Source organism: Somniosus microcephalus, chromosome 8, assembly GCF_052327205.1.
Source record: "Somniosus microcephalus isolate GS21.2 chromosome 8, FLI_Smic_1.0, whole genome shotgun sequence".
NCBI lineage: Eukaryota > Metazoa > Chordata > Chondrichthyes > Squaliformes > Somniosidae > Somniosus > Somniosus microcephalus.
Window position 1 is genome coordinate 2,132,771 of NC_140994.1, and position 27,053 is coordinate 2,159,823.

The 27,053-nt window shown below is 50.0% G+C and overlaps 1 protein-coding gene across 2 annotated transcripts in view; it reads right to left on the reverse strand.

The window, feature by feature from the left end:
- Positions 1-27,053, reverse strand: part of arhgap19 (Rho GTPase activating protein 19) — a 57,054-nt gene that overhangs the window by 9,711 nt on the left and 20,290 nt on the right. Inside the window, exons 6-10 of one of the 2 annotated variants that reach the window (XM_085994119.1) lie at positions 19,236-19,322; positions 17,616-17,681; positions 12,163-12,357; positions 6,535-6,630; positions 1,584-1,700 (exon numbers count right to left, since the gene is read on the reverse strand). In XM_085994119.1, the coding sequence (XP_085850245.1) occupies positions 1,584-1,700; positions 6,535-6,630; positions 12,163-12,357; positions 17,616-17,681; positions 19,236-19,322 (561 nt within the window). The remainder of the gene's footprint in view (positions 1-1,583; positions 1,701-6,534; positions 6,631-12,162; positions 12,358-17,615; positions 17,682-19,235; positions 19,323-27,053) is intronic. The other variant, XM_085994120.1, reaches the window with a different exon arrangement.

A 27,053-nucleotide genomic window follows, 5' to 3' on the forward strand; every position in this document is an offset into this window, starting at 1 on the left:
GGGCGGGCCTCATCATTCTGAACCGAGGTGAGTCGCCGCCATCTTGATTCCAAACTTTTCATTTCTTTTTCCCACTTTCTGCGTGTTTCTTTTCAAATCTACATTTCCAGCAAAAAAAAAGTTGCTTTTAAAACACAAATTGTTTTAAAAAAAAGTTAATTAATTTGTAAATCTTTTCTCCAACATCTAGAATTTTCCTACCTTTCATCGTTTTTCCAGGCCTGTAAGTGTGAGGTGATGCATTTTGGCAGAAGGAACAGGGAGAGGCAATATACACTTAATGGCACAGTTTTAAAGAGCGTGCAGGGACAGAGGGACCTGGGAGTTAATGTGCATAGGTCCCAGAAGGTGGCGGGACATATTGAGAGAGTGGTTAACAAAGCAAATGGGATCTTGGGCTTCATAAATAGAAGTATTGAGTACAAAAGTAGAGAAGTTATGCTGAACCTTTATAAAGCGCTGGTTAGGCCACAACTGGAGTATTGCATCCAGTTCTGGTCACCACACTTTAGGAAGGATGTGAAGGCCCTTGAGAGGGTGCAGAGGAGATTTACCAGAATGGTTCCGGGGATGGGGGATCTTAGCTACAAGGACAGGTTGGAGAAGCTGGATTTGTTTTCATTACAGCAAAGGAGGTTGAGGGGTGATTTGATAAGAGGTGTACAAGATTATGACGGGTTTGGATAGGCTAGGCGGGGAAAGGCTGTTCCCACTAGTTGATGGTACAAGTACTAGGAGACACAGATTTAAGATTTTGGGCAAGAGATACAGGGGGGATGTGAGGAAAAACATTTTTACGCAGCGAGTGGTGAGGACCTGGAACTCGCTGCCGATGGAAGTGGTGGAAGCGGAGACACTCAATGTTTTCAAGGGGAGACTGGATAGGCACTTGAGGGGGGAAATAAACTTGCAGGGCTACGGGGATAGAGCGGGGGAATGGGACTGACTGGATTGATGTACAGAGAGCCGGCACAGACTCGATGGGCCGAATGGCCGCCTCCTGTGCCGTTATGACTATGACTCTAACTGTTATAGTGTGAGACCTACACTAAACAGGGAGAACATCTCTACACAGGCTGCACAGCAGATACAGGGAAGCATCTCCCCCTCCGAGCACAGGTGGAGAGGGCGTCTCCTCCTCCGGGCAGACGGTGAGAGCGTCTCCTCCTCCGGATACGGGCAGTGAGAGCGTCTCCTCCTCCGGACAGACGGTGAGAGTGTCTCCTCCAGGCAGACGGTGAGAGCATCTCCTCCTCCGGGCAGACGAACATCTCCTCAGCCTGCACTGCGGAGATATTGCACAACCATGGCTTATAGTCCATGACTAAGTGCAATCAGTGAGAACACCTCTCTTGCACTGGCTACATGCCACCTAGTGATCCCAGCACCTAGGCATCACCCCATCCCCTCTCTGCTGTCAGTGATACCTTTATTCATTCCGATCAAGGAACCAACCTAAACTGTTAACCTGTCTTTGCTCTTGCCAATGCTGGCGCCCCATTGGTTAATGTTTAAAAAAGTCTGAAGCAACAAATTTCAAACCAACAAACGACAATGTGAGTTGTGAGGATGCAGAGTCTCACCTGCTCCAGGTTCTCTACGTCATGCATTCGTGGGCATCTGCTTCTCGGAGTCGCTGTGTCTGGTGTCAGGATTTTGCTCTTTCTTTCAGTGATATACTGACCACCCAAAACTTTACGCTGTCAGAAATAAAAGCAACCCTCAATGTGTGTTGAACATTGACCCCAGTCTGTGTGTCACAAGGAGTATTCAACAGGAACATGCTGCACAGGGGAAATCATGATCTTCACGTACAGTATGTGACAGACACGGAGTCACCTGTATATAACCCACCCAGTGTTGTTACTGAGCTTCCCGAGGACTGATGCCTGCAAGCCCACCCTCCCAACCTCTGACCGTAATTATGAACTCCCCAATTTTCTACCCTTCTCAAAGGACCCAACGACGAGAATTTAAAAAAAAATTCGTTCACAGGATGTGGGCATCACTGGCAAGATCAGCATTTATTGCCCATCCCTAGTTGCCCTCGAGAAGGTGGTGGTGAGCCGCCGCAGTCCGCGTGGTGAAGGTACTCCCACAGTGCTGTTAGGGAGGGAGATCCAGGATTTTGACCCAGCGACGATGTAAGAACGGCAATATATTTCCAAGTCAGGATGGTGTGTAACTTGGAGGTGGTGGTGTTCCCAGGTGCCTGCTAGATGGTAGAGGTCGCGGGTTTGGGAGGAGCTGTCGAAGAAGCCTTGGCGAGTTGCTGCAGTGCATCTTGTAGATGGTACACACTGCAGCCACGGTGCGCCGGTGGTGGAGGGAGTGAATGTATAAGGTGGTGGATGGGGTGCCAATCAAGCGGGCTACTTTGTCCTGGATGGTGTTGAGCTTCGAGTGCTGTTGGAGCTGTACTTTTCCAGGCAAGTGGAGAGTATTTCATCACACTCCTGACTTGTGCCTTGTAGATGGTGGAAATACCCTGGCTGCCCTACCTCATGCGGCTGTGAATCAGTTCCACAGTCGTGCTATTTTTACCCTTTGGGGGGGCCTGTGTTCTGATGTTTTAATCCCAGGTTTACCCGTGTAGCTTCATAAGAAATAGGAGCTGCAGTAGGTCATTTGGCCCTTCGAGCCTGCTCCGCCATTCAACAAGATCATGGCTGATCTTCTCCCTCAACTCCACCTTCCCACACTAACCCCATATCCCTTAATTCCCTTCGTTCCCAAAAATTTATCGACCTCTGTCTTGAATATACTCAATGACTGAGCATCCACAGCTCTCCGGGGTAGAGAATGCCAAAGATTCATCACCCTCTGAGTGAAGAAATTTCTCCTCATCTCAGTCCTAAATGGCCGACCCCTTACATTGAGACTGTGACCCCATGTTCTAGATTCCCCAGCCAGGGGAAACATTTTACAGTAGAAACATAGAAGATAGGAGCAGGAGTAGGCCATTCGGCCCCTCGAGCCTGCTCCGCCATTCAATGCGATCATGGCTGATTATCCAAATTCAGTACCCTGTCCCTGCCTTCTCCCCATATCCTTTGATCTCTTTAGCCTGAAGAAATGTATCCAACTCCTTCTTGAATATGTTTAATGAATTGGCCTCTACTGCCTTCTGTGGTAGAGAATTCCACAGGTTCACCACTCTCTGGGTGAAGATATTCCTCCTCATTTCTGTCCTAAATGGCTTACCCCTTATCCTTAGACTGTGACCCCTGGTTCTGACTCCCTGACCATCGGGAACATCCTTCCTGCATCTAGTCTGTCCAGTCCTGTCAGAATTTTATAAGTTTCAATGAGATCCCCTCTCATTCTTCTAAACTCCAGTGAGTATAAGCCCAATCGACCCAATCTCTCCTCATACGTCATTCCTGCCATCCCAGGTATCAGCCTGGTGAGTCTTCGCTGAACTCCTTCCATGGCAAGAACATCCTTCCTCAGATGAGGCGACCAAAACTGCACACAATACTCAAGGTGTGGTCTCACCAAGGCCCTGTACAACTGCAGCAAGACATCCTTGTTCCTGTACTCGAACCCTCTCGCTACGAAGGCCAACATACCATTTGCCTTCTTAACCGCCTGCTGCACCTGCATGCTTACCTTCAGCGACTGGTGCACAAGGACACCCAGGTCTCGTTGCACTTCCCCTTCTCCCAATCTATTGCCATTCAGATAATAATCTGCCTTCCTGTTTTTGACACCAAAGTGGATAACCTCGCATTTATCCACGTTATATTGCATCTGCCATGCTTCTGCCCAATCACCCAACCTGTCCAAATCATCCTGGAGTTTCTCGGCATCCTCCTCACAGCACACATGCCCACCCAGCTTTGTGTCGTCTGCAAACTTGGAGATATTACATCTAGTTCCCTTGTCTAGATCATTTATATATATTGTGAATAGCTGGGGTCCTAGGACCGATCCCTGCGGTACCCCACTAGTCACTGCCTACCACTCGGAAAAAGACCCGTTTATTCCAACTCTCAGCATTAACTCTGTCAAGCTCCTTAAGAATGTTATATGTTTCCATGAGATCACCTCTCATTCTTCTAAACTCTAGGGAATATAGGCCTAGTTTACTCAATCTCTCCTCATAGGGCAATCCCCTCATTGCAGGAACCAGTCTAGTGAACCTTTACGGCACTCCCTTTAATGCAAGTATATCCTTCCTTAGGTAAGGAGACCAGTACTCCAGGTGTGGCCTCACCAATGCCCTGTATAATTGTAGTAAGACTTAGTTACTCTCATACTCTAATCCCTTTGGAACAAAAGCTAACATACCATTTGCTTTCCTAATTGCTTGCTGTACCTGCATGTTAACTTTGTGATTTATGTACAAGGACACCCAGGTGCCCCTGAATGCAAACATTTTCCAATCTCTCACCATTCAAAAAATATTCTGCTTTTTTTGTTTTCCCTACCAAAGTGGATAACTTCACACTTTCCCACATTGTATTCCATTTGCCATGTTCTTGCACAGTCAACCTGTCTATATCTCTCTGCAGCCTCTTTGCATCCTCCTCACAGCTTACTTTCCCACCTAACTTTGTATCATCAGCAAACTTGGATATGTTGCACTCAGTCCCTTCATCCAAGTCACTGATATACAGTAGATTGTAAATAGCTGAGGCCCCAAGCACTCTGTCAGGTTTAGCCCCATCCTACCAGATATCTGGCCACATAATTGACATCATTAACTGCTGTTACTGGGAGTTATTTCCACACATTCGCTACTCTGAGGGTAAAATCATTTTTTCTACTACCTTGTTTCACTTGAAACTTGTTAATTTTATACTCACTCCATTAGGTTCTGCACTTACAGTCTAATTTAAATAGCCTTTTTATAGCTGCATCACTCGTGTCTCTTGGACCATGATGTCCATTTCTCTTTTCCAATGAAAGTAAGGTCAGTTCTATGAACTTCTCTTTTATAACTTCGAGCCCCACCTGAGTGCAGGAATCATCCTTGCTGCATGTTCCTGAACCCTCTCAATCCATCCATCCCTTTTTGAAAATAGAATGCCCCAAATTGCCCCAATACAAGAGATTTGGATGGAAAATTAAGGTTCTCAATTTCCCACTGTGTGTACCTGGCAAATCTCCCCTAATATTCAAATGTGGCTTCTCCAGTTATACAAAATTAGAATAACTTATTTTGACTTAAAGTTATACTCTCATACTTTATTTTTGACATTAAACTAGAGATATTTTCATATGTGTCACAGACTCCCAGCAAAAGCAGTTTTGATTAATTCTTTCACAAAAAAAATCTGACCAGGATGGGATTGAAGATTGCAGGGATGGGTGTGGACAAAGATGGTTCAATACTCTGTGGAACATAGTGCAGCTGTGATCCAGTCTTTCTGCATATCTATCTGTCTATATAGGGCCCTGGTGAGACTACACCTGGAGTATTGTGTACAGTTTTGGTCTCCTTACCTAAGGAAGGATATACTTGCCATAGAGGGAGTGCAACGAAGGTTCACCAGACTGGTTCCTGGGATGGGGGGATTGTCCTATGAGGAGAGAGTGAGTAGACTGGGCCTATATTCTCTAGAGTTTAGAAGAATGAGAGGTGATCTCATTGAAACATACAAAATTCTTACAGGGCTTGACAGGGTAGATGCAGGGAGGATGTTCCCCCTGGCTGGGGAGTCTAGAACCAGGGGTCACAGTCTCAGGATAAGGGGTCGGCCATTTAGGACTGAGATGAGGAGAAATTTCTTCACTCAGAGGGTGGTGAATCTTTGGAATTCTCTACCCCAGAGGGCTGTGGAGGCTCAGTCGTTGAGTGTATTCAAGACAGAGATCGATAGATTTTTGAATATTAAGGGAATCAAGGGATATGGGGATAGTGCAGGAAAGTGGAGATGAGGTAGATCAGCCATGATCTTATTGAATGGCAGAGCGGGCTCGAAGGGCCAAATGGCCGACTCCTGCTCCTAATTCTTATGTTATAATCCTTGCGGTACCCCGCTAGTTACAGCCTGCCAAGCCGAAAAAGTCCCGTTTATTCCTACTCTCTGTTTTCTGTCCATTAACCAATCCTCAATCCCACGAGTCCTAGTTTTGTGTAATAACCTCTTGTGTGTTACCTTATCGAATGCTTTTTGAAAATCCAAGTACACTACACCCACTAGTTCCCCCTTATAAATCGTACTAGTTACCTCTTCAAGAAACTCGAACAGATTTGTCAAACACGATTTTCCTTTCACAAAACCATGTTGACTCTGTCCAATCACATTACGATTTTCTAGCCCTGTTACCACGTCCCTCATAATAGATTCTAGCATTTTGCCTACTACTGATGTCAGGCTAACTGGTCTATAGTTCCCCATTTTTTCTCTTCCTCCTTTCTTAAATAGCAGGGTTATGTTTGCTACCTTCCAATCCACGGGAACCGTTCTAGAATCTAGGGAATTCTGGAAGATTAATCCCAGTGCATCCACCATCTCTGCAGCCACCTCTTTTAAAGCCCTAGGATGCAAGTCGTCAGGTCCAGGGGATTCATGCCCCTCTTACCTTAATGAGGCCCCCAAAAGACTTGGAGCGCACATGTTTCTTCAGTCTAGGTGAAGTGAATCCTTCGGGAGTACCAACAGCCGAGCTTTTATTAAACTACAAGAGGACAAAGAGAAAGGATGGTGTAAAACGGAGAACATGTAGGAGGCAGTGGAATACCACATTGGGCAACAAAACTTGTTTACTGGGACTGTGCGAGGGATCTGACCCCCACTCAATACATGGCATGTGATAGGTTCTGCTTTGTGGTCTGGGTCCCTGGATCAGGGTAAGTGCCCGCGGGCTGCAAAACACAAGCTACAATTTTCTTCTCATTCCGCTCCCCAAAGCCCTGTGTTGTTATCCACGCTGACAAAATGCCAACACACTGCCCAATAACAGGAGCAGGGCAAGTTTGAGGACCCGCATGTATCACTGCAGTAGGGGCAAGGTCTGGTATGTCCCATAGTGGTAGGAACCAGGGCAGGCTCGGGAACCAGGGCAGGCTCGGGGCCCGGGAACCAGGGCAGGCTCGGGGCCCGGGAACCAGGGCAGGCTGACACCCAGGAACAGTGTGTGGTAAACCACTGTTATAGTTATCACTGTATATTGTTCTCACTGTTCTCACTGTCACATCACTACACGAGGTCGCCTCTTGTCGCACTGTTATACCTGGGCTGACCACCTCCGACTCCGCCCATTACCTGCCCAGGTATAAAGGTAGCTGACTGGCTAGTATTCCTCCCTGTTGGATCGGATCACCCACGAGGGTGGGCTCTGTTATTTAGCCAATAAAAACCTTCAGTTACGTTCTTAACTCGTCGCCTTTTATTGGACTAATTGATAGGCATATCAATTTTATTGGCTAAATTTTAAAGATGTCTGATAATGAACAGCAACAGCAAGGAGCTCACCCAGCAGCACAGCAACAGCAGCCTCCAGACAACGGGCCACACCAGCCGGCTTGGCTGCAAGCCTTGAAACCACCATACCTGGATCTAAACCCACAGGCACCAAACTCAGCCAACGACTTCAAACACTGGCTGGACTGCTTCGAATCGTACCTGGAGGAAGCCGTCGTCCCTCAGAGATCCAAACTAAGAGTCCTGAAAGCCCAAGCGAGCCCGAGAGTATATACACTCATCCAGGACATGACTACGTACGACGACGCCATCAACCTACTGAAACAGCAGTACCGGAGCCCGGTAAACTACATGTACACTAGGCATCTCTTAAGATCTCGCCAGCAACAGCCAGGAGAATCGATAGCTGAATTTTCACGAGCGCTGAGACAACTCGGCAGGAACTGTGACTTTAAAGCGGTGACGGCTACTGCGAACATGGAAGACAATGTCCGCGACGCCTTGGTGAGAGGCCTACGTTCCGACTACACACGGCAAAGACTGCTTGAAGCTAAGGACATAGACCTGGACAAGGCCGAAGCCCTCGCCCTCACCCTAGAGGCCACCCAGCAAGACCAGGAAGCGTTTGCCAGGTACTATTCGCGACCCTGGGACTCGGGCCCGACCCCCACCCCACCACCCTTCACAGCGCTGCCCCCGGGACCTACCTCAGCGTCTGCATCACGGATCCGACCGGGCCCGCTAGCCCCGGTACCGGCCCCGACATCAGGCAACCCCGATCGGGCCGCTGGCTGCTTCTTTTGCGGCCAGGAGAAGCATCCGAGGTCGCGCTGCCCAGCCAAAAACTCGACCTGCAAAACCTGCCTCAAGAAAGGCCACTTCTCCAAGGCCTGCAGAAGCAAATCCTCAGAAGCCAGCAGTGCCTCATGCGAACCCTGGGGGCGGCCATCTTTGTGCGGGGCAGCCGAAGCCTGCAGAGCCTCATGGGAAAACCAGGGGCGGCCATCTTTGTGCGGGGCAGCCGAAGCCTGCAGAGCCTCATGGGAAAACCAGGGGCGGCCATCTTTGTGCGGGGCAGCCGAAGCCTGCAGAGCCTCATGGGAACAGCAGGGGCGGCCATCTTTGTGCGGGGCAAACGATTTAAACAGAGCCTCATGTGAACTACGGGGGCCGCCATCTTCGCCGCCATCTTGTCATGACAACGACGCGCTCATCTACACCCTAGCTTCCGTGACCCTGGATCAAGCCCGCCCGCACCACCTGGCCAGCTCAATGATGGACATCAAAGTCAACGGCCACGCCACGACCTGCCTGTTCGACAGCGGAAGCACGGAGAGCTTCATCCACCCAGACACGGTGAGCCACTACTCCCTCCCCGTCCTGCCAACGCGCAGCCGCATCTCGATGGCATCGAGGTCGCACGCCACAGACATCAGCGGCTACTGTGTCGTGACATTGTCGGTTAAAGGGACAGAGTATAAAAATTTTAAACTCCTCGTACTCCCCCAGCTGTGCGCTGCCGTCATACTAGGGCTGGACTTCCAATCCCACCTCCAAAGTGTAACCCTAGCATACGGTGGACCCCTCCCCCCACTCACAGTCGACAACCAGCGAAAGTTAAACCGCCCACCGCGTAACACCTGCAGCCTATCCACCCTCAAGGTACCGCCACCTTCCCTGTTCGCTAACCTCACCCCCGACTGCAAACCTGTCGCTACTAAGAGCAGGCGGTACAGCGCTGGGGACAGAGCCTTCATTAGCTCTGAGGTGCAGCGACTCCTGAAAGAGGGCATTATTGAGGGGAGCAGCAGCCCCTGGCGTGCCCAGGTGGTGGTAGTCAAGACCGGCGACAAAAATCGCCTGGTTATCGACTACAGCCAGACCATAAACAGATACACCCAGCTGGACGCATACCCCCTCCCCCGCATATCGGACATGGTCAATGAGATTGCACAATACCGCGTATTCTCGACCATCGACCTCAAGTCGGCCTACCACCAACTCCCCATCAGCCCGGAGGACAGCCAGTACACCGCCTTCGAGGCGAATGGCCGCCTCTACCAATTCCTTAGGGTCCCCTTTGGTGTCACCAACGGGGTCTCAGTTTTCCAACGGGAGATGGACCGGATGGTTGACCAGAACGGACTACAGGCCACTTTCCCCTATCTCGATAACGTCACCATCTGCGGCCGCAACCGGCAGGACCATGACGTGAATCTGGAGAAATTCCTCCGTACGGCCCAACGGCTGAACCTCACCTACAATAAGGAGAAATGCGTGTTTAACACAGCGCGCCTTGCCATCCTTGGCTGTGTAGTAGAGAACGGAGTCATCGGCCCCGACCCCGAAAGAATGCGCCCCCTCATGGAGCTACCCCTCCCCCACTGTCCAAAAGCACTTAGGAGAACCCTGGGGCTTTTCGCCTACTATGCCCAATGGGTACCCCAATTATGCGGACAAAGCCAGACCCCTCCTGAAAACCACATCCTTCCCCCTCACGGAAGAGGCGTGCGCGGCCTTCTCCCTCATTAAGGGAGACATAGCCAAGGCCACAATGCACGCAGTGGATGAGTCAATCCCCTTCCAAGTGGAGAGCGATGCATCCGACTTCGCCCTAGCCGCTACCCTTAACCAGGAGGGTAGGCCGGTAGCCTTCTTCTCAAGGACCCTACAGGGCCCCGAGACCCGACACTCGTCGGTCGAGAAGGAAGCCCAGGCAATTGTGGAGGCAGTACGGCGCTGGAGGCACTACTTGGCAGGCAAACGATTTACCCTCCTCACCGACCAACGCTCGGTTGCCTTCATGTTTAATAACAAGCTGAGGGGCAAGATCAAGAACGACAAAATCTTGAGGTGGAGAATCGAGCTTTCCACCTATGATTATGAGATCTTGTACCGGCCCGGTAAACTGAACGACCCCCCTGATGCTCTTTCACGCATTACATGCGCCAGCGCGCAAAGTGATAGACTTCAGACCCTCCACAATGACCTCTGCCACCCCGGAGTCACCAGACTCTACCATTTCATTAAGGCCCGCAACCTGCCATACTCCATCGAGGAGGTCAGGACCATGACCAGGAACTGCCAGATCTGTGCTGAGTGCAAACCGCACTTCTATAAGCCGGACAGAGCAAGCCTGATCAAGGCCACCCGCCCCTTCGAGCGTCTGAGCATCGACTTCAAGGGGCCCCTACCGTCATCCGACCGTAATGTGTACTTCCTCAACATCGTTGATGAGTACTCCCGTTTCCCCTTTGCCTTCCCCTGCCCAGACATGACCAGTAACACGGTCATTAAATGCCTGAACAAACTCTTCGCCTTGTTCGGGTTCCCGAACTATATACATAGTGACCGGGGCGCCTCCTTCATGAGCGAGGAACTCCGTCAGTTCCTATTGGAGAGGGGTATTGCAGCAAGCAGGACCACCAGCTACAACCCCCGAGGGAACGGCCAGGTGGAAAGAGAGAACGCGATGGTATGGAAGGCCACCCTCTTAGCCTTAAAGTCTAAGGGCCTCCCAACCTCCCGCTGGCAAGAGGTCCTCCCGATTGCGCTGCACTCCATCCGGTCACTACTTTGCACTGCCATTAACACCACCCCCCATGCTCGAATGTTTGTCTTCCCCAGGAAGTCGACTACGGGAACCACCCTACCAACCTGGCTGACCTCTCCGGGACCCGTCTTGCTGCGAAAGCACGTGAGGGCCCATAAAACGGACCCCCTGGTCGAGAAGGTGAACCTCCTGCACGCCAACCCCCAGTACGCCTATGTGGCTTACCCAGACGGACGGGAGGACACTGTCTCCTTACGAGACCTCGCACCCTCACCCCCCCCTCCCAACCCCCCGAGTCCAGCCGAGGTAGACGGCATGCCGGAACCCCACGAGCCTTTGCCGACTACGCAGACACCAGCTTTAACACCGGATAATGTAACACCGCCGCTGCGACGATCGGAGAGGCTAACGAAGCCTCCGGACAGACTGACATACCAGAGCTGGTAATACACTTCACCCCGCCGGACTCTAATCTAAACAAGGGGTGAATGTGGTAAACCACTGTTATAGTTATCACTGTATATTGTTCTCACTGTTCTCACTGTCACATCACTACACGAGGTCGCCTCTTGTCGCACTGTTATACCTGGGCTGACCACCTCCGACTCCGCCCATTACCTGCCCAGGTATAAAGGTAGCTGACTGGCTAGTATTCCTCCCTGTTGGATCGGATCACCCACGAGGGTGGGCTCTGTTATTTAGCCAATAAAAACCTTCAGTTACGTTCTTAACTCGTCGCCTTTTATTGAACTAATTGATAGGCATATCACAGTGTTTTAACACCGAGGCTCTATTCATTTAATTGGGCTTCACTGCACCCATGAGTCAGAAGTAGCAAAGTGTTAAATGAAATACTTCTTTGCCTCCCCATGTCTCCTGATGGCACTGACTCTGGAATACAGGAGACAGCTCCCTTGCAGTACCTCAGCACGTCATTCTTGGTGTGTGAACCTACACAGCGTATTTGCCAGGGTAGTCGGTGTGAAGCCAAGCCCAACCCAGCCCTGTCATCACCAACATCAACACAGACACACTTCCAGCAGCAGTCACTGGGAAATGATCAGGAGCTGAAACCCTGGCTGATTTTATCCCTCCTTAACCCACCGGTCAAATAGCGAACCCAGCACAGACAACAGCAGCTGATAGTCCATTAACCCCATGGCATTCCTGACGTACAGCTTCCTATCACACCAGGTGGAGGAGCTGCAGCGGTAACAGCACCCCCTCCCCTACCTGTCGCACAAGTCTCTTCTTTTTGGTGGATTCGGGCATATTGCTGACGTGTTTAAAGAGCTCCTTCAGAGCCTCCTCTGTGCGTTGCTGCGTCTCCTCCTTGGGTCTCAAAACAGAGTGCAGTCGGCTCCGCTTCGCAGCTTTCATGATGAGTAAATCTGGGCAAACTGGAGCTGGCAACAAATCCAGATCATCCTGAACAGAAAGAGCATTACAAACACTCCAACACATGTTAGAAAACAACCCCAAAGAACAGGGGCTAACATAAAAACATAGGATACAGGAGCTCATTCAGCCCATCAATCCCACTCCTCCCACAGCCCATGGACACTCTCCCCTATCACAGACTCTACCCACCCATTTAATCTCCTCCTACAGCCCGTGTACACTCTCCCCTATCACAGACTCTACCCACCCATTTAATCTCCTCCCACAGCCCATGTACACTCTCCCCTATCACAGACTCTACCCACCCATTTAATCTCCTCCCACAGCCCATGTACACTCTCCCCTATCAGACTCTACCCACCCATTTAATCTCCTCCCACAGCCCATGTACACTCTCCCCATCAGACTCTACCCACCCATTTAATCTCCTCCCACAGCCCATGTACACTCTCCCCTATCACAGACTCTACCCACCCATTTAATCACCTCCTACAGCCCGTGTACACTCTCCCCTATCAGACTCTACCCACCCATTTAATCTCCTCCCACAGCCCATGTACACACTCCCCATCACAGACTCTACCCACCCATTTAATCTCCTCCCACAGCCCATGTACACTCTCCCCTATCACAGACTCTACCCACCCATTTAATCTCCTCCCACAGCCCATGTACACTCTCCCCTATCACAGACTCTACCCACCCATTTAATCTCCTCCCACAGCCCGTGTACACTCTCCCCATCAGACTCTACCCACCCATTTAATCTCCTCCCACAGCCCATGTACACTCTCCCCTATCACAGACTCTACCCACCCATTTAATCACCTCCTACAGCCCGTGTACACTCTCCCCTATCAGACTCTACCCACCCATTTAATCACCTCCTACAGCCCGTGTACACTCTCCCCTATCAGATTCTACCCACCCATTTAATCTCCTCCCACAGCCCATGTACACACTCCCCATCACAGACTCTACCCACCCATTTAATCTCCTCCTACAGCCCATGTACACACTCCCCTATCACAGACTCTACCCACCCATTTAATCTCCTCCCACAGCCCATGTACACTCTCCCCATCAGACTCTACCCACCCATTTAATCTCCTCCCACAGCCCATGTACACTCTCCCCTATCACAGACTCTACCCACCCATTTAATCACCTCCTACAGCCCGTGTACACTCTCCCCTATCAGACTCTACCCACCCATTTAATCACCTCCTACAGCCCGTGTACACTCTCCCCTATCACAGACTCTACCCACCCATTTAATCTCCTCCCACAGCCCCTATACACTGTCCCCTATCACAGACTCTACCCACCCTCTACAGGTTTGGGTTAAGGAAGGGGGATAAAATCAGCCAAGGTTTCAGCTCCTGATCATTTCCCAGTGACTGCTGCTGGAAGTGCGTCTGTGTTGATGTTGGTGATGACAGGGCTGGGCTGGGCTTCACACCGACTATCCTGGCAAATACACTGTGTAGGTTCACACACCAAGAATGACTCTACAGAAAATAATCAAAAAGGCTAATGGAACGCTGGCCTTCATATTTTTTTTAATCATTCATGGGATGTGGGCGTCAGTGGCAAGGCCAGCATTTATTGCCCATCCCTATCTAGAGGACTAGAGTACAAGGGGGTAGAAGTTATGCTGCAGCTGTACAAAGCCCTGGTTAGACCACACTTGCAGCACTGAGAGCAGTTCTGGGCACCACACTGTAGGAAGGATATATTGGCCTTGGAGGGAGTGCAGCGTAGGTTTACTAGAATGATACCCGAACTTCAAGGATTAAGTTACGAGGAGAGATTACACAAACTAGGGTTGTATTCCCTAGAATTTAGAAGGTTAAGGGTGATCTGATCGAAGTTTTCAGGATATTAAGGGGAACAGATAGGGTAGATAAAGAGAAACTATTTCTGCTGGTTGGGGATTCTAGGACTAGGGGGCAAAGTCTAAAAATTAGAGCCAGACATAAGGACATAAGATTCCCCTCTACCGTGGTTGACACAGCCCTTGACCGTGTCCGTTCTATTTCCCGCACTTCTGCTCTCACCCCTGCCCTTCCCTCCCAGAACCACAATAGGGTTCCCCTTGTCCTCACCTTTCACCCCACCAGCCTCCACATTCAACGGATCATCCTCCGCCATTTCCGGCACCTCCAATGTGATCCCACCACCAAACGCATCTTCCCCTCACCTCCCCTTTCAGCATTCCGAAGGGACCGCTCCCTCCGCGACACCCTGGTCCACTCCTCAATCACCCCCAACAGCCCTTCTCCTGGCACCTTCCCGTGCAAGCGCAGGAGATGCAACACATGCCCTTTTACCTCCTTCCTTCCCACTGTCCAGGGCCCCAAACACCCCTTCCAGGTGAAACAGCGATTTACTTGTACTTCTTGCAATTTAATATACTGTATTTGCTGCTCACGATGTGGTCTCCTCTACATTGGGGGAGACCAAACGCAGATTGGGCGACCGCTTTGCGGAACACCTCCGTTCAGTCCGTAAGGGTGACCCTGAGCTTCCGGTCGCCTGTCACTTTAATTCACCGCTTCACTCCCACTCTGATCTCTCTGTCCTCGAGCTATTGCATTGTTCCTATGAAACTCAACGTAAGCTCGAGGAACAGCACCTCATCTTTTGATTGGGCACTTTGCAGCCTGCCGGACTCAACATTGAGTTCAGCAATTTCAGATAATTATCCCTGCCCCCATTTTTCATACAGTATGATTTTTGCCATTCCCATTTGCAACATTTTATCTTTCCTGCCTCTTACAAAAGTACAGGATGTTCTTTCTATTCTTTCCTCCCCTCCTAACCCCCGCCCCTGTCTCTGCACCTGCTTAATATCTGTTACATCTCCAGCTTTTTCCAGTTCTGATGAAGGGTCCCAGACCGGAAACGTTAACTCTGTTTCTCTCTCCACGGATGCTGCCTGGCCTGCTGAGTATTTCCAGCGTTTTCTGTTGTTATTTCAGATTTCCAGCATCCGCAGTATTTTGCTATTATATAGAGTTCAACAATTTCAGATCATAACCTCGGCCCCTATCATATATATATTTTTCATCCACACTTTTTGTCTGTCTTATTTTCTCCCCCACAGGGCAGCTGTCTTTCATTCTGCCAGCGCAATTCACACTTCATCTAGAGCCATCCTTTGTTTCTTAACCTGTCCCATTACCATCTCCTCCCGCCTTGAATATCTCTCAATGTCTCTTAACCTCTCCTGCCTTCTATCCTATCACAGACCTTCCCTTTTGTTCTTTCATCCCCTCCCCCATTTCCCAGCCCCTGCACTTGCTTAAAAATCTGTTCCATTTCCTGCTTTTTTACAGTTCTGACGAAAGGTCATCGACCTGAAACGTTAACTCTGTTTCTCTCTTCACAGATGCTGCCTGACCTGCTGAGTATCTCCAGCATTTTCTGTTTTTATATTATATATAAGAACATAAGAAATAGGAGCAGGAATAGGCCACTTGGCCCCTCGAGCCTGCTCCGCCATTCAATAAGATCATGGCTGACCTTGGGCTCAAAGCCACTTCCCTGCCCGCTCCCCATAACCCTTCACTCCCTTATCTTGCAAAAATTTGTCTCTCTCCACCTTAAATGTATTCAATGACCCAGCCTCCACGACTCTCTAGGGCAGAGAATTCCACCGATTTACAACCCTCAGAGAAGAAATTCCTCCTCATCTCAATTCTAAAAAGGCGACCCTTTATTCTGAGACTGTGCCCCCGAGTCCTAGATTTCATCCTCTCTGCATCTACCCTGTCGAGCCCCCTCAGTACCTTATATGTTTCAATAAGATCACCTCTCATTCTTCTAAATTCCAATGAGTATAGGCCCAGCCTGTTCAACCTTTCCTCATAAGTCAAACCCCTCATCTCTGGAATTAACCTAGTGAATTGTTTCTGAACTGCCTCCAATGCAAGTATATCCTTCCTTAAATAAGAAGACCAAAACTGTACGCAGTACTCCAGGTGTGGTCTCACCAATACCCTGTACAGTTGTAGCAGGACTTCCCTGCTTTTATTCTCCAACATCCTTGAAATAAAGGCCAACATTCCATTTGCCTTTTTGATTACTTGCTGTACCTGCATGCTAACTTATTGTGTTTCATGTACAAGGACCCCCAGGTCCCTCTGAACTGTAGCATTTTGTAATCTCTCTCCATTTAAATAATAATTTGCTTTTTCTATTTTTCCTGCCAAAGTGTATAACCTCACACTTTCCCACATTATACTCCATCTGCCAAATGTTTGCCCACTCACTTAGCCTGTCTATATCCCTTTGCAGGTTCTTTTGACTCCTCTGCACAACTTGCTTTCCCACCCATCTTTGTATCAGCCGCAAACTTGGCTACATTACACTCGGTCCCTTCGTCCAAGTCATTAATGTAGATTATAAATAGTTGAGGCCCCAGCACCGATCCCTGTGGCACCCCACTAGTTACCGTTTGCCAACCGGAAAATGACCCATTTATTCTGACTCTCTGCTTTCTGTTAGTTAGCCAATTCTCTAGCCATGCTAATATATTACCCCCAACTCCGTGAGCTCTTATCTTATGCAGTAACCTTTTATGTGGCACCTTATCGAATGCCTTCTGAAAATCCAAATACACCACATCCACTGGTTCACCTTTGTCCACCCTGCTCATTACATCTTCAAAGAACTCCAGCAAATTGGAGACCTTTCAGGAGTGAAATTAGGAAACACTTCTACACACAAAGGGTGGCAGAAGTTTGGAACTCTACCGCAAATGGCAGCTGATGCTGGACCAATTGTTAATTTTAAATCGGCAATTAATAGCTTTTTGTTAATCAGAGATATTAAGGGATCTGGGCCAAAGGCAGGTACATGGAGTTAGGTCGCAGAGCAGCCAGGATCTCATTGAATGGCGGAACAGACTCGATGGACTGAATGGCCTCCTCCTGTTCCTATGTTCACCCATTTAATCTCCTCCCACAGCCCATGTACAATCTCCCCTATCATGGACTCTACCCACCCATTTAATCTCCCCCCCCCCCTGCACTCAATGATGTGGATGAACAGCGACACCAATGGATTCAAATACTTAAATCCCCGGAAGTGTGAGCTCAGGTAGATAAAGCCATAAATCCCATCAGAATCCAGCTAACCATAGACAAGGAGCTGGCAGCCAGTGTCCTGTTTCACCCCAGTCCTATAGGGGAGGTCACTGTAGGTCTGACATGCCCAGCTGCTACCTTGGTAGTGCTGTTGGGACTGGTTCTTTTAGACAATAATAAATATAATTTTACCTTGGATACTGAGACTTTTGATCCTGTGAACTGCAGCCTGGCGAGTTCTCGAATGTACGCTGGTGCCTGCACAGACAGACTAGGTTAGAGTAGAATCCTTGCAATGGTTCCAATTCTTTCACACTTTAATTATAAAAAGTAATTAAAGAACAAACAGTTCCTTTGGGATCTGAATGGCACTGTACTAAATCGCTACCCTTTCATATCTAGAACCTGGCTACATTATCCAGTCTAGAGGTGAAGCACTCTAATTAGGGGATGGTGTAAACCCAGCCCAGAGATCTTCAGGATCCTGACAGACACCAGTTTCACTGTCTCTCAGCTTCCTACTGCTCACAAGCCACTGCCTTCAGATTCACAACTAACTGTGTAAAAGTAGCAATCTTTGAACATAGAGCAGCAAAAACACACTTCAAACTGATTTTTGACAGCATCATTTACTCTTCTACAGTCAAAACTTCATTTTAATCCGTGCCTGCCCCCAGCAATGCTTCACCACAGGGATCACCCAGCACCCCTTCTCGTCACACAGCTCCTGTCTGCCTCAGTGTCTGCTCGTCACACAGCACCTGTCTGTCTCAGTGTCTGCTCGTCACACAGCTCCTGTCTGTCGCAGTGTCTGCTCGTCACACAGCTCCTGTCTGTCTCAGTGTCTGCTCGTCACACAGCACCTGTCTGTCTCAGTGTCTGCTCGTCACACAGCTCCTGTCTGTCTGAGTGTCTGCTCGTCACACAGCTCCTGTCTGTCTCAGTGTCTGCTCGTCACACAGCTCCTGTCTGTCTCAGTGTCTGCTCGTCACACAGCTCCGGTCTGTCTCAGTGTCTGCTCGTCACACAGCACCTGTCTGTCTCAGTGTCTGCTCGTCACACAGCTCCTGTCTGTCTGAGTGTCTGCTCGTCACACAGCTCCTGTCTGTCTCAGTGTCTGCTCGTCACACAGCTCCTGTCTGTCTCAGTGTCTGCTCGTCACACAGCTCCTGTCTGTCTCAGTGTCTGCTCGTCACACAGCTCCTGTCTGTCTCAGTGTCTGCTCGTCACACAGCTCCTGTCTGTCGCAGTGTCTGCTCGTCACACAGCTCCTGTCTGTCTCAGTGTCTGCTCGTCACACAGCACCTGTCTGTCTCAGTGTCTGCTCGTCACACAGCTCCTGTCTGTCTGAGTGTCTGCTCGTCACACAGCTCCTGTCTGTCTCAGTGTCTGCTCGTCACACAGCTCCTGTCTGTCTCAGTGTCTGCTCGTCACACAGCACCTGTCTGTCTCAGTGTCTGCTCGTCACACAGCTCCTGTCTGTCTGAGTGTCTGCTCGTCACACAGCTCCTGTCTGTCTCAGTGTCTGCTCGTCACACAGCACCTGTCTGTCTGAGTGTCTGCCCTCCAGCACTCGCCATGCAGCACCCACCCCCAGCCTCTGTCAGCATGTAGTGCCCGCCCCACTTCAGTCACGTTCTGTTGTGTGAAGCAACATGTTCCTCCAGGCAAGTCCAATGAGGTGAGGTATTGCAACTGTACCAGTCTGAGTGAGAGTGTGTCAGGGAATCCTTTTAAGCACAGTTACCTGAAGTTCTGACTCATTTTCAGGTCCACCTGCCCCAATCCTAGCCACAATCTGCATTCCCTTACCCGGAAGAGCTTCTGAGAGTGTTTAATCAGAAACGTCGCTCCATTATTTAGCCTTGTGATGTTCTCCTGGAGGTCAGCGGCCATCAACTGTTAGGAGAAGAAAAGAAAATGAAATTAGGAGAAAAGGACAGATAAAATCCAAGATCTGAGACAATGAACAGCTGAATAATAAGTCAGTTGATTCAAGCTGGAAATAGGTGTACTGTATGTATAGTCCATGCCCAAAGTTTTGAAACATTGCTGGGAATGCAGGTCAGTTAGCTGAACATCCGCGAGAGTGAAGACAATAAACCCAAGGTGGAGACACATTACATTTGGAAGAGTCAGTGAGATGTTTTGATGTCACTGAGTTCGCCTGGGAAGATATTCGTTTTATTTTCAGAAAGCGTTTGATGAGGCTTATCACAGAAGACTTGTGTCTAAAATGAATGCTCTTGGCATCAAAACTAAAACTGTAAATTGGAGGGCGAAGTGTGGTTAGGGGATGTCAGGCATTACTTTTAAAAGCAAATAGACTGTAGGACAGAGAAACAAATGAATATCATAGAATGGTTACAGCACGGAAGGCGGCCATTCAGCCCGTGCCGGCTCTCTGCAAAAGCACCTCAGCTAGCCCCACTCCCCCGCACTTTCCCCGTAGCTCTGCAATTTTTTTCCCTTCAGGTACTTATTCAATTCCTTTTTGAAAGCCACGATTGAGTCTGCTTCCACCACCCTTTCAGGCAGCGCATTCCAGATCCTAACCACTCACTGAGTAAAAAGGTTTTTCCTCATGTCACCTTTGGTTCTTTTGCCAATCACCTTAAATCTGTGTCCTCTGGTTCTCGACCCTTCTGCCAATGGGAACAGTTTCTCTCTACCTACTCTGTCCAGACCCCTCATGATTTTGAACACCTCTATCAAATCCCCTCTCAACATTCTCTGCTCTAACATTTAAAGATCACATGGATGAACTACAGAATTTGTTCACCCCTGTTTGGTATAAAAATAAAACAAAAAAGGTGACTCAACATTGGCTAACAAGGGAAATTAGAGATAGCATAAGATCCAAGGAGAGGACATATAAATTGGCCAGAAAAAGCAGCAAGCCTGAGGATTGGGAGCAGTTTAGGATTCAGCAAAGGAGGACAAAGGGATTAATTAAGAGGGTGAAAATAGAGTATGAGAGTAAGCTTGCAGGGAACATAAAAACTGACTGTAAAAGCTTCTATAGATATGTGAAGAGAAAAAGATTGGTAAAGTCAAGCGTAGGTCCCTTGCAGTCAGAATCAGGGGAATCTATAAATGGGGAACAAAGACATGGCTGATCAATTAAATACATACTTTGGTTCTGTCTTCACAAAGGAGGACACAAATAACCTCCCAGAGATGTCAGGGAACATAGGGTCTAATGAGAGGGAGGAACTGAATGAAATCAGTATTTGTAGGGAAATGGTGTTAAGGAAATTGACGGAATTGAAGGCCAATAAATCCCCAGGGCCTGATAATCTACATCCTAGGGTACTTAAGGAAGTGGCCCTAGAAATAGTCGATGATTTGCTGGTCATCTTCCAAAATTCTATAGACTCTGGAACAGTTCCCATGGATTGGAGGGTAGCTAATGTAACCCCACTATTTAAAAAAGGTGGTAGAGAAAAAACGGGGAATTATAGGCCGGTAAGCCTGACATCGGTAGTGGGGAAAATGCTAGAGTCCATTATAAAAGATGTAATAGCAGCGCACTTGGAAAACAGTGACAGGATCGGACAAAGTCAACATGGATTTACAAAAGGTTAATCGTGCTTGACTAATCTACTGGAATTTTTTGAGGATGTAACTGGTAGAATAGATGAGGGAGAACTAGTGGATGTGGTGTATTTGGACTTTCAGCAGGCTTTCGATAAGGTCCCGCATAAGAGACGAGCGTGTAAAGTTAAGGCACATGGGATTGGGGTAAGGTACTGACTTGGATAGAAAACTGGTTGGCAGACAGGAAGCAAAGAGTTGGAATAAACGGGTCTTTTTCCGAGTGAAAGGCAGTGACTAGTGGGGTACCGCAGAGATCGGTCCTAGGACTTCAGCTATTCACAATATATATTAATGATCTAGACAAGGGAACTACATGTAGTATCTCCAAGTTTGCAGACGACACAAAGCTGGGTGGGCATGTGTGCTGTGAGGAGGATGCAGAGAAACTCCAGTACGATTTGGACAGGTTGGGCGCTTGGGCAGATGCAGTATAATATGGCTAAATGCGAGGTTATCCACTTTGGTGGCAAAAAACAGGAAGGCAGTGTGGTAAACCACTGTTACCGTTCACAACCGTTCACTATTGTTACACTGTTGTTATCACTGTTTACACTGTTGTTATCACTACACAAGGTTACCTCTTGCCATGCACGCGGTTATACCTAGGCATACCTCAGCTGACTCCGCCCATGGCTCCGCCTGCTTGCCCAGGTATAAAGGTGACCGCTTGGCTAGTATTCTTCCTTGTTGGAACCGATCACCCACGAGGGTGGGCTCTGTTATTTAGCCAATAAAAACCTATAGTTACTATCTTAACTCGTCGCTTTTCATGGAATGAATTGATAGGTATATCAATTTTATTGGCTAAATTTTGAAATGAGTGGATCGGAGCAGCCAAACGACCAGCTACAACAGCCCCAGCAGCCGACCTGGCTGCGAGCCCTCCGACCGCCGTACCTGGATCTAAACCCACAGGCAGCGAATTCAGCCCTCGACTTCGAACACTGGCTGAGCTGTTTCGAATCCTACCTGGGAGCCTCCGGCGTGCCTCCGGAATCCAAACTAAGAGTCCTGACCGCCCAGGTGAGCCCTAAAGTATTTGTACTCATCCGGGACCTTGCTACATATGAGGACGCCCTCAACCTGCTAAAAGAGCAGTACCGGAGCCCAGTAAATTCAATGTATGCCAGACATCTCCTAAGATCCCGCTCGCAACAGCCAGGAGAGTCTGTAGATGAATTTTTACGGGCGCTACAAACACTCGGCAGGGACTATGACTTTAAAGCTGTAACGGCTGCAGAAAATACTGAAGGAAATATCCGCGATGCCTTCGTGAAAGGCCTTCGGTCCGACTACTCACGGCAAAGACTGCTCGAATCAAAGGACCTCGAATTGAAAACAGCTGCTGCCCTCGCTCGCTCCCTGGAAGTGGCCCATCGGGACCTCGAGGCGTACTCCAGGTACAGTGCTGCGCGACCCTGGGACTCGGGCCCGACTCCGGCCGCAATACCCCTCGCACCGCCGCCCCTGGGACCTACTATGGCGTCGGTGTCCCGGAATCGATTGGGACCGCCATCCCCGGGACCTGTTGCGGCAGCGGACCTCCGCGATCGGGCCGCCAGCTGCTTCTTCTGTGGCCAGGCGAGACATCAAAGGGCGCGCTGCCCTGCAAGGAACGCGACCTGCTCCGGCTGCAAAAAGAGAAAGGCCACTTCGTAAACGCCTGCAGGGGGAAAGCCACAGACGCCAGCAGTGCCTCATGTGAGTTGTGGGGGCGGCCATCTTTGATCAAGGCCACAGATGCCAGCATTGCATCGTGAGTCGTGGGGGCGGCCATCTTCTCCGCCATTTTGTCCAACTTCGTGGGGATCCGCGTCATGGGCGCCGCCATTTTGTTCGCCGCACTCGGCCGCCGTTTTGTCTCCAGACCCGACCACCGCCTCACCTGCAGACTACAGCAGCTCACTCAGCCATACACTGGCCTCCGTCACGCTTGACCAAGCTCTCCCGCATCATCTGTCCAAGTCCATGATGGACATCGAAGTAAACGGCCACGCCATGACCTGCCTGTTCGACAGCGGAAGCACGGAGAGTTTTATTCACCCAGACACGGTGAGCTGCTACTCCCTCACTGTCCGGCCAACGCGCCATCGGATCTCGATGGCAGCGAAGTCCCATTCAACAGACATCAGCGGCTACTGTGTGGTGACCCTGTCGGTTAGGGGCACGGAATATAAAAACTTTAAACTTCTCGTCCTGCCACAGCTCTGCGCTGCCGTCCTACTAGGGCTGGATTTCCAAAGCCACCTTCAAAGTGTCACTTTGGCTTACGGTGGATCCCTCCCCCCACTCACAGTCTGCAACCAGCAAAATTTAAACCGCCCGCCGCGTACCACCTGCGGCCTCTCCACCCTCAAAGTCCCGCCCCCCTCCTTGTTCGCTAACCTCACCCGTGACTGTAAACCCGTCGCTACCAAGAGCAGGCGGTACAGCGCCGGGGACAGAGCTTTTATTAGCTCTGAGGTGCAGCGGCTCCTGAAGGAGGGCATCATCGAGGGGAGCACCAGCCCCTGGCGTGCCCAGGTCGTAGTCGTTAAGACCGGCGATAAACACCGCCTGGTCATCGACTACAGCCAAACCATAAACCGGTACACCCAGCTGGACGCATACCCCCTTCCCTGCATATCTGATATGGTCAACCAGATTGCACAGTACCGGGTATTCTCCACCATCGACCTCAAGTCGGCCTATCACCAACTCCCTATCCGCCCTGAGGACCGCCAGTATACCGTCTTCGAGGCGAATGGCCGCCTCTACCGCTTCCTTAGGGTTCCCTTCGGCGTCACCAACGGGGTTTCGGTCTTCCAAAGGGAGATGGACCGGATGGTTGACCAGAACGCGCTGCAGGCCATGTTCCCTTATCTAGATAACGTCACCATCTGCGGCCGTGACCAGCAGGACCACGATGTTAATCTGGAGAAATTCCTCCGTACGGTCCAACGGCTGAACCTCACTTACAATAAGGAGAAATGTGTGTTTAACACCTCGCGCCTTGCCATCCTCGGCTGCGTAGTAGAGAACGGAGTCATCGGCCCCGACCCCGAAAGAATGCGCCCCCTCATGGAGCTTCCCCTCCCCCACTGTCCAAAGGCGCTGAAGAGAACCCTGGGGCTCTTCGCTTACTATGCCCAATGGGTGCCCAATTATGCGGACAAAGCCAGACCCCTCATGAAGTCCACCTCCTTCCCCCCGACAGCAGAAGCAGGCGCAGCCTTCTCCCTCATAAAAGGAGACATTGCGAAGGCCACAATGCACGCAGTGGATGAGTCCATCCCTTTCCAAGTGGAAAGCGATGCATCCGACTTCGCCCTAGCTGCAACCCTTAACCAGGCGGGGAAACCTGTGGCCTTCTTCTCAAGGACCCTCCAGGGTCCTGAGATCCGACACTCTTCTGTCGAGAAGGAGGCCCAGGCGATTGTGGAGGCGGTACGACGCTGGAGGCATTACCTGGCAGGCAAACGATTTACCCTCCTCACCGACCAGCGTTCGGTTGCTTTTATGTTTAATAACAAGCTGAAGGGCAAAATCAAGAACGACAAGATCTTGAGGTGGAGAATTGAGCTCTCCACCTACGATTACGATATCTTGTACCGGCCTGGTAAACTCAACGACCCCCCAGATGCTCTATCACGAAGTACATGCGCCAACGCGCAAGTTGATAGACTGCGGACCCTCCACAACGACCTCTGCCACCCCGGGGTCACCAGACTTTACCACTTCATTAAGGCCCGCAACCTGCCCTACTCCATCGAGGAGGTCAGGACCATGACCAGGAACTGCCAGACCTGTGCCTAATGCAAACCGCATTTCTATAGGCCGGACAGAGCAAGCCTGATCAAGGCCACCCGCCCCTTCGAGCGCTTGAGCATCGATTTTAAGGGGCCCCTCCCGTCCTCTGACCGTAATGTGTACTTCCTCAACATTATTGACGAGTACTCCAGTTTCCCCTTTGCCACCCCCTGCCCAGACATGACCAGTACCACGGTCATCAAATGCCTGAACGACCTCTTCGCCTTGTTCGGGTTCCCGAACTATATACATAGCGACCGGGGCGCATCCTTCATGAGCGAGGAACTTCGCCAGTTCCTGCTCGCGAGAGGTATTGCTGCGAGCAGGACCACCAGCTACAACCCCCGGGGGAACGGCCAGGTGGAAAGAGAAAACGCGACAGTTTGGAAGGCCATCCTCTTAGCCCTAAAGTCTAAGGGCCTCCCAACCTCTCGCTGGCAGGAAGTCCTCCCGGCAGCGCTCCACTCCATCCGGTCACTGCTTTGCACTGCCATTAACGCCACCCCCCATGAACGAATGTTTGTTTTCCCCAGGAAGTCGACTATGGGAACCTCGCTACCAACATGGCTGACTTTTCCGGGGCCCGTCCTGCTGCGGAAGCACGTGAGGACCCATAAAACGGACCCCCTGGTCGAGAGGGTGGACCTCCTGCACGCCAACCCCCAGTACGCCTATGTGGCATACCCAGACGGGCGGGAGGACACTGTCTCCTTGCGAGACCTCGCACCCTCGGGCACCCCTGAGATACCACCGTTACCCCCCACCACTCCCCCAAATCCAGCTCCTGTAGACGGCATGCCGGAACCCCAGGAGCCTTCGTCGACCACGCAGACACCAGCATTAACATCGGATACTGCACCACCGCCGCCGCTGCTGCGCCGATCAGAAAGGCTTACGATGCCTCCTGAGAGACTGACATACACGAACTGGTAGTACACTTCACCCCGCCGGACTCAATTTTAAACAAGGGGTGAATGTGGTAAACCACTATTACCGTTCACTATCGTTACACTGTTGTTATCACTAGACAAGGTTACCTCTTGCCACGCACGCTGTTATACCTAGGCATACCTCAGCTGACTCTGCCCATGGCTCCGCCTGCTTGCCCAGGTATAAAGGTGACCGCTTGGCTAGTATTCTTCCTTGTTGGAACCGATCACCCACGAGGGTGGGCTCTGTTATTTAGCCAATAAAAACCTATAGTTACTATCTTAACTCGTCGCTTTTCATGGAATGAATTGATAGGTATATCAGGCAGATTATTATATGAACGGCAATAGATTGGGAAAAGGGGACGTGCAACGAGGCCTGGGTGCCCTTGTGCACCAGTCGCTGAAGGTAAGCATGCAGGTGCAGCAGGCGGTTAAGAAGGCAAATGGTATGTTGGCCTTCGTAGCGAGAGGATTCGAGTAGAGGAGCAAGGATGTTTTGTTGCAGTTGTACAGGGCCTTGGTGAGACCACACCTTGAGTATTGTGTGCAGTTTTGGACGCCTTATCTGAGGAAGGATGTTCTTGCCATGGAGGGAGTGCAGCGAAGATTCACCAGACTGATACCTGGGATAGCAGGAATAACGTATGGAGAGAGATTGGGTCGATTAGACTTATATTCGCTAGAGTTTAGAAGAATGAGAGGGGATCTCATTGAAACTTATAAAATTCTAACAGGACTGGACAGACTAGATGCAGGAAGGATGTTCTCGATGGCGGGAGAATCCAGAACTAGATTCTGAATTTAGATCCAGGTTCTAAATTGGGGGAAGGCCGATTTTAATATGATAAGGCAGGATCTGGCCAAAGTGGACTGGGAGCAGCTACTTATAGGAAAATCCACATCAAAACAGTGGGAGACTTTCAGAAGGGAAATAGAGAGAGTACAGCGCCAACATGTTCCTGTAAAGGTCAAGGGTGGGACCAACAAGCAAAGGGAACCTTGGATGACAAGGGAGATACAAAAATGCATTAGAAATAAAAGGGGGGCTTTTGGCAGTTACAAAAGACTAAAGTCGGAAGAAGCCCTAGAGGAGTATAAAAAGTGCAGGGGTATACTTAAAAAAGAAATTAGGAGGGCGAGGAGGGGCCATGAAATAACACTGGCGAGCAAAATAAAGGAAAATCCTAAGATGTTTTATAAGTATATTAAGGGCAAGAGGATAACCAGGGAAAGGGTAGGGCCCATTAGGGACCAAAGTGGCAATCTGTGTGTAGAGCCAGATGATGTAGGCGGGGTTTTAAATGAATTT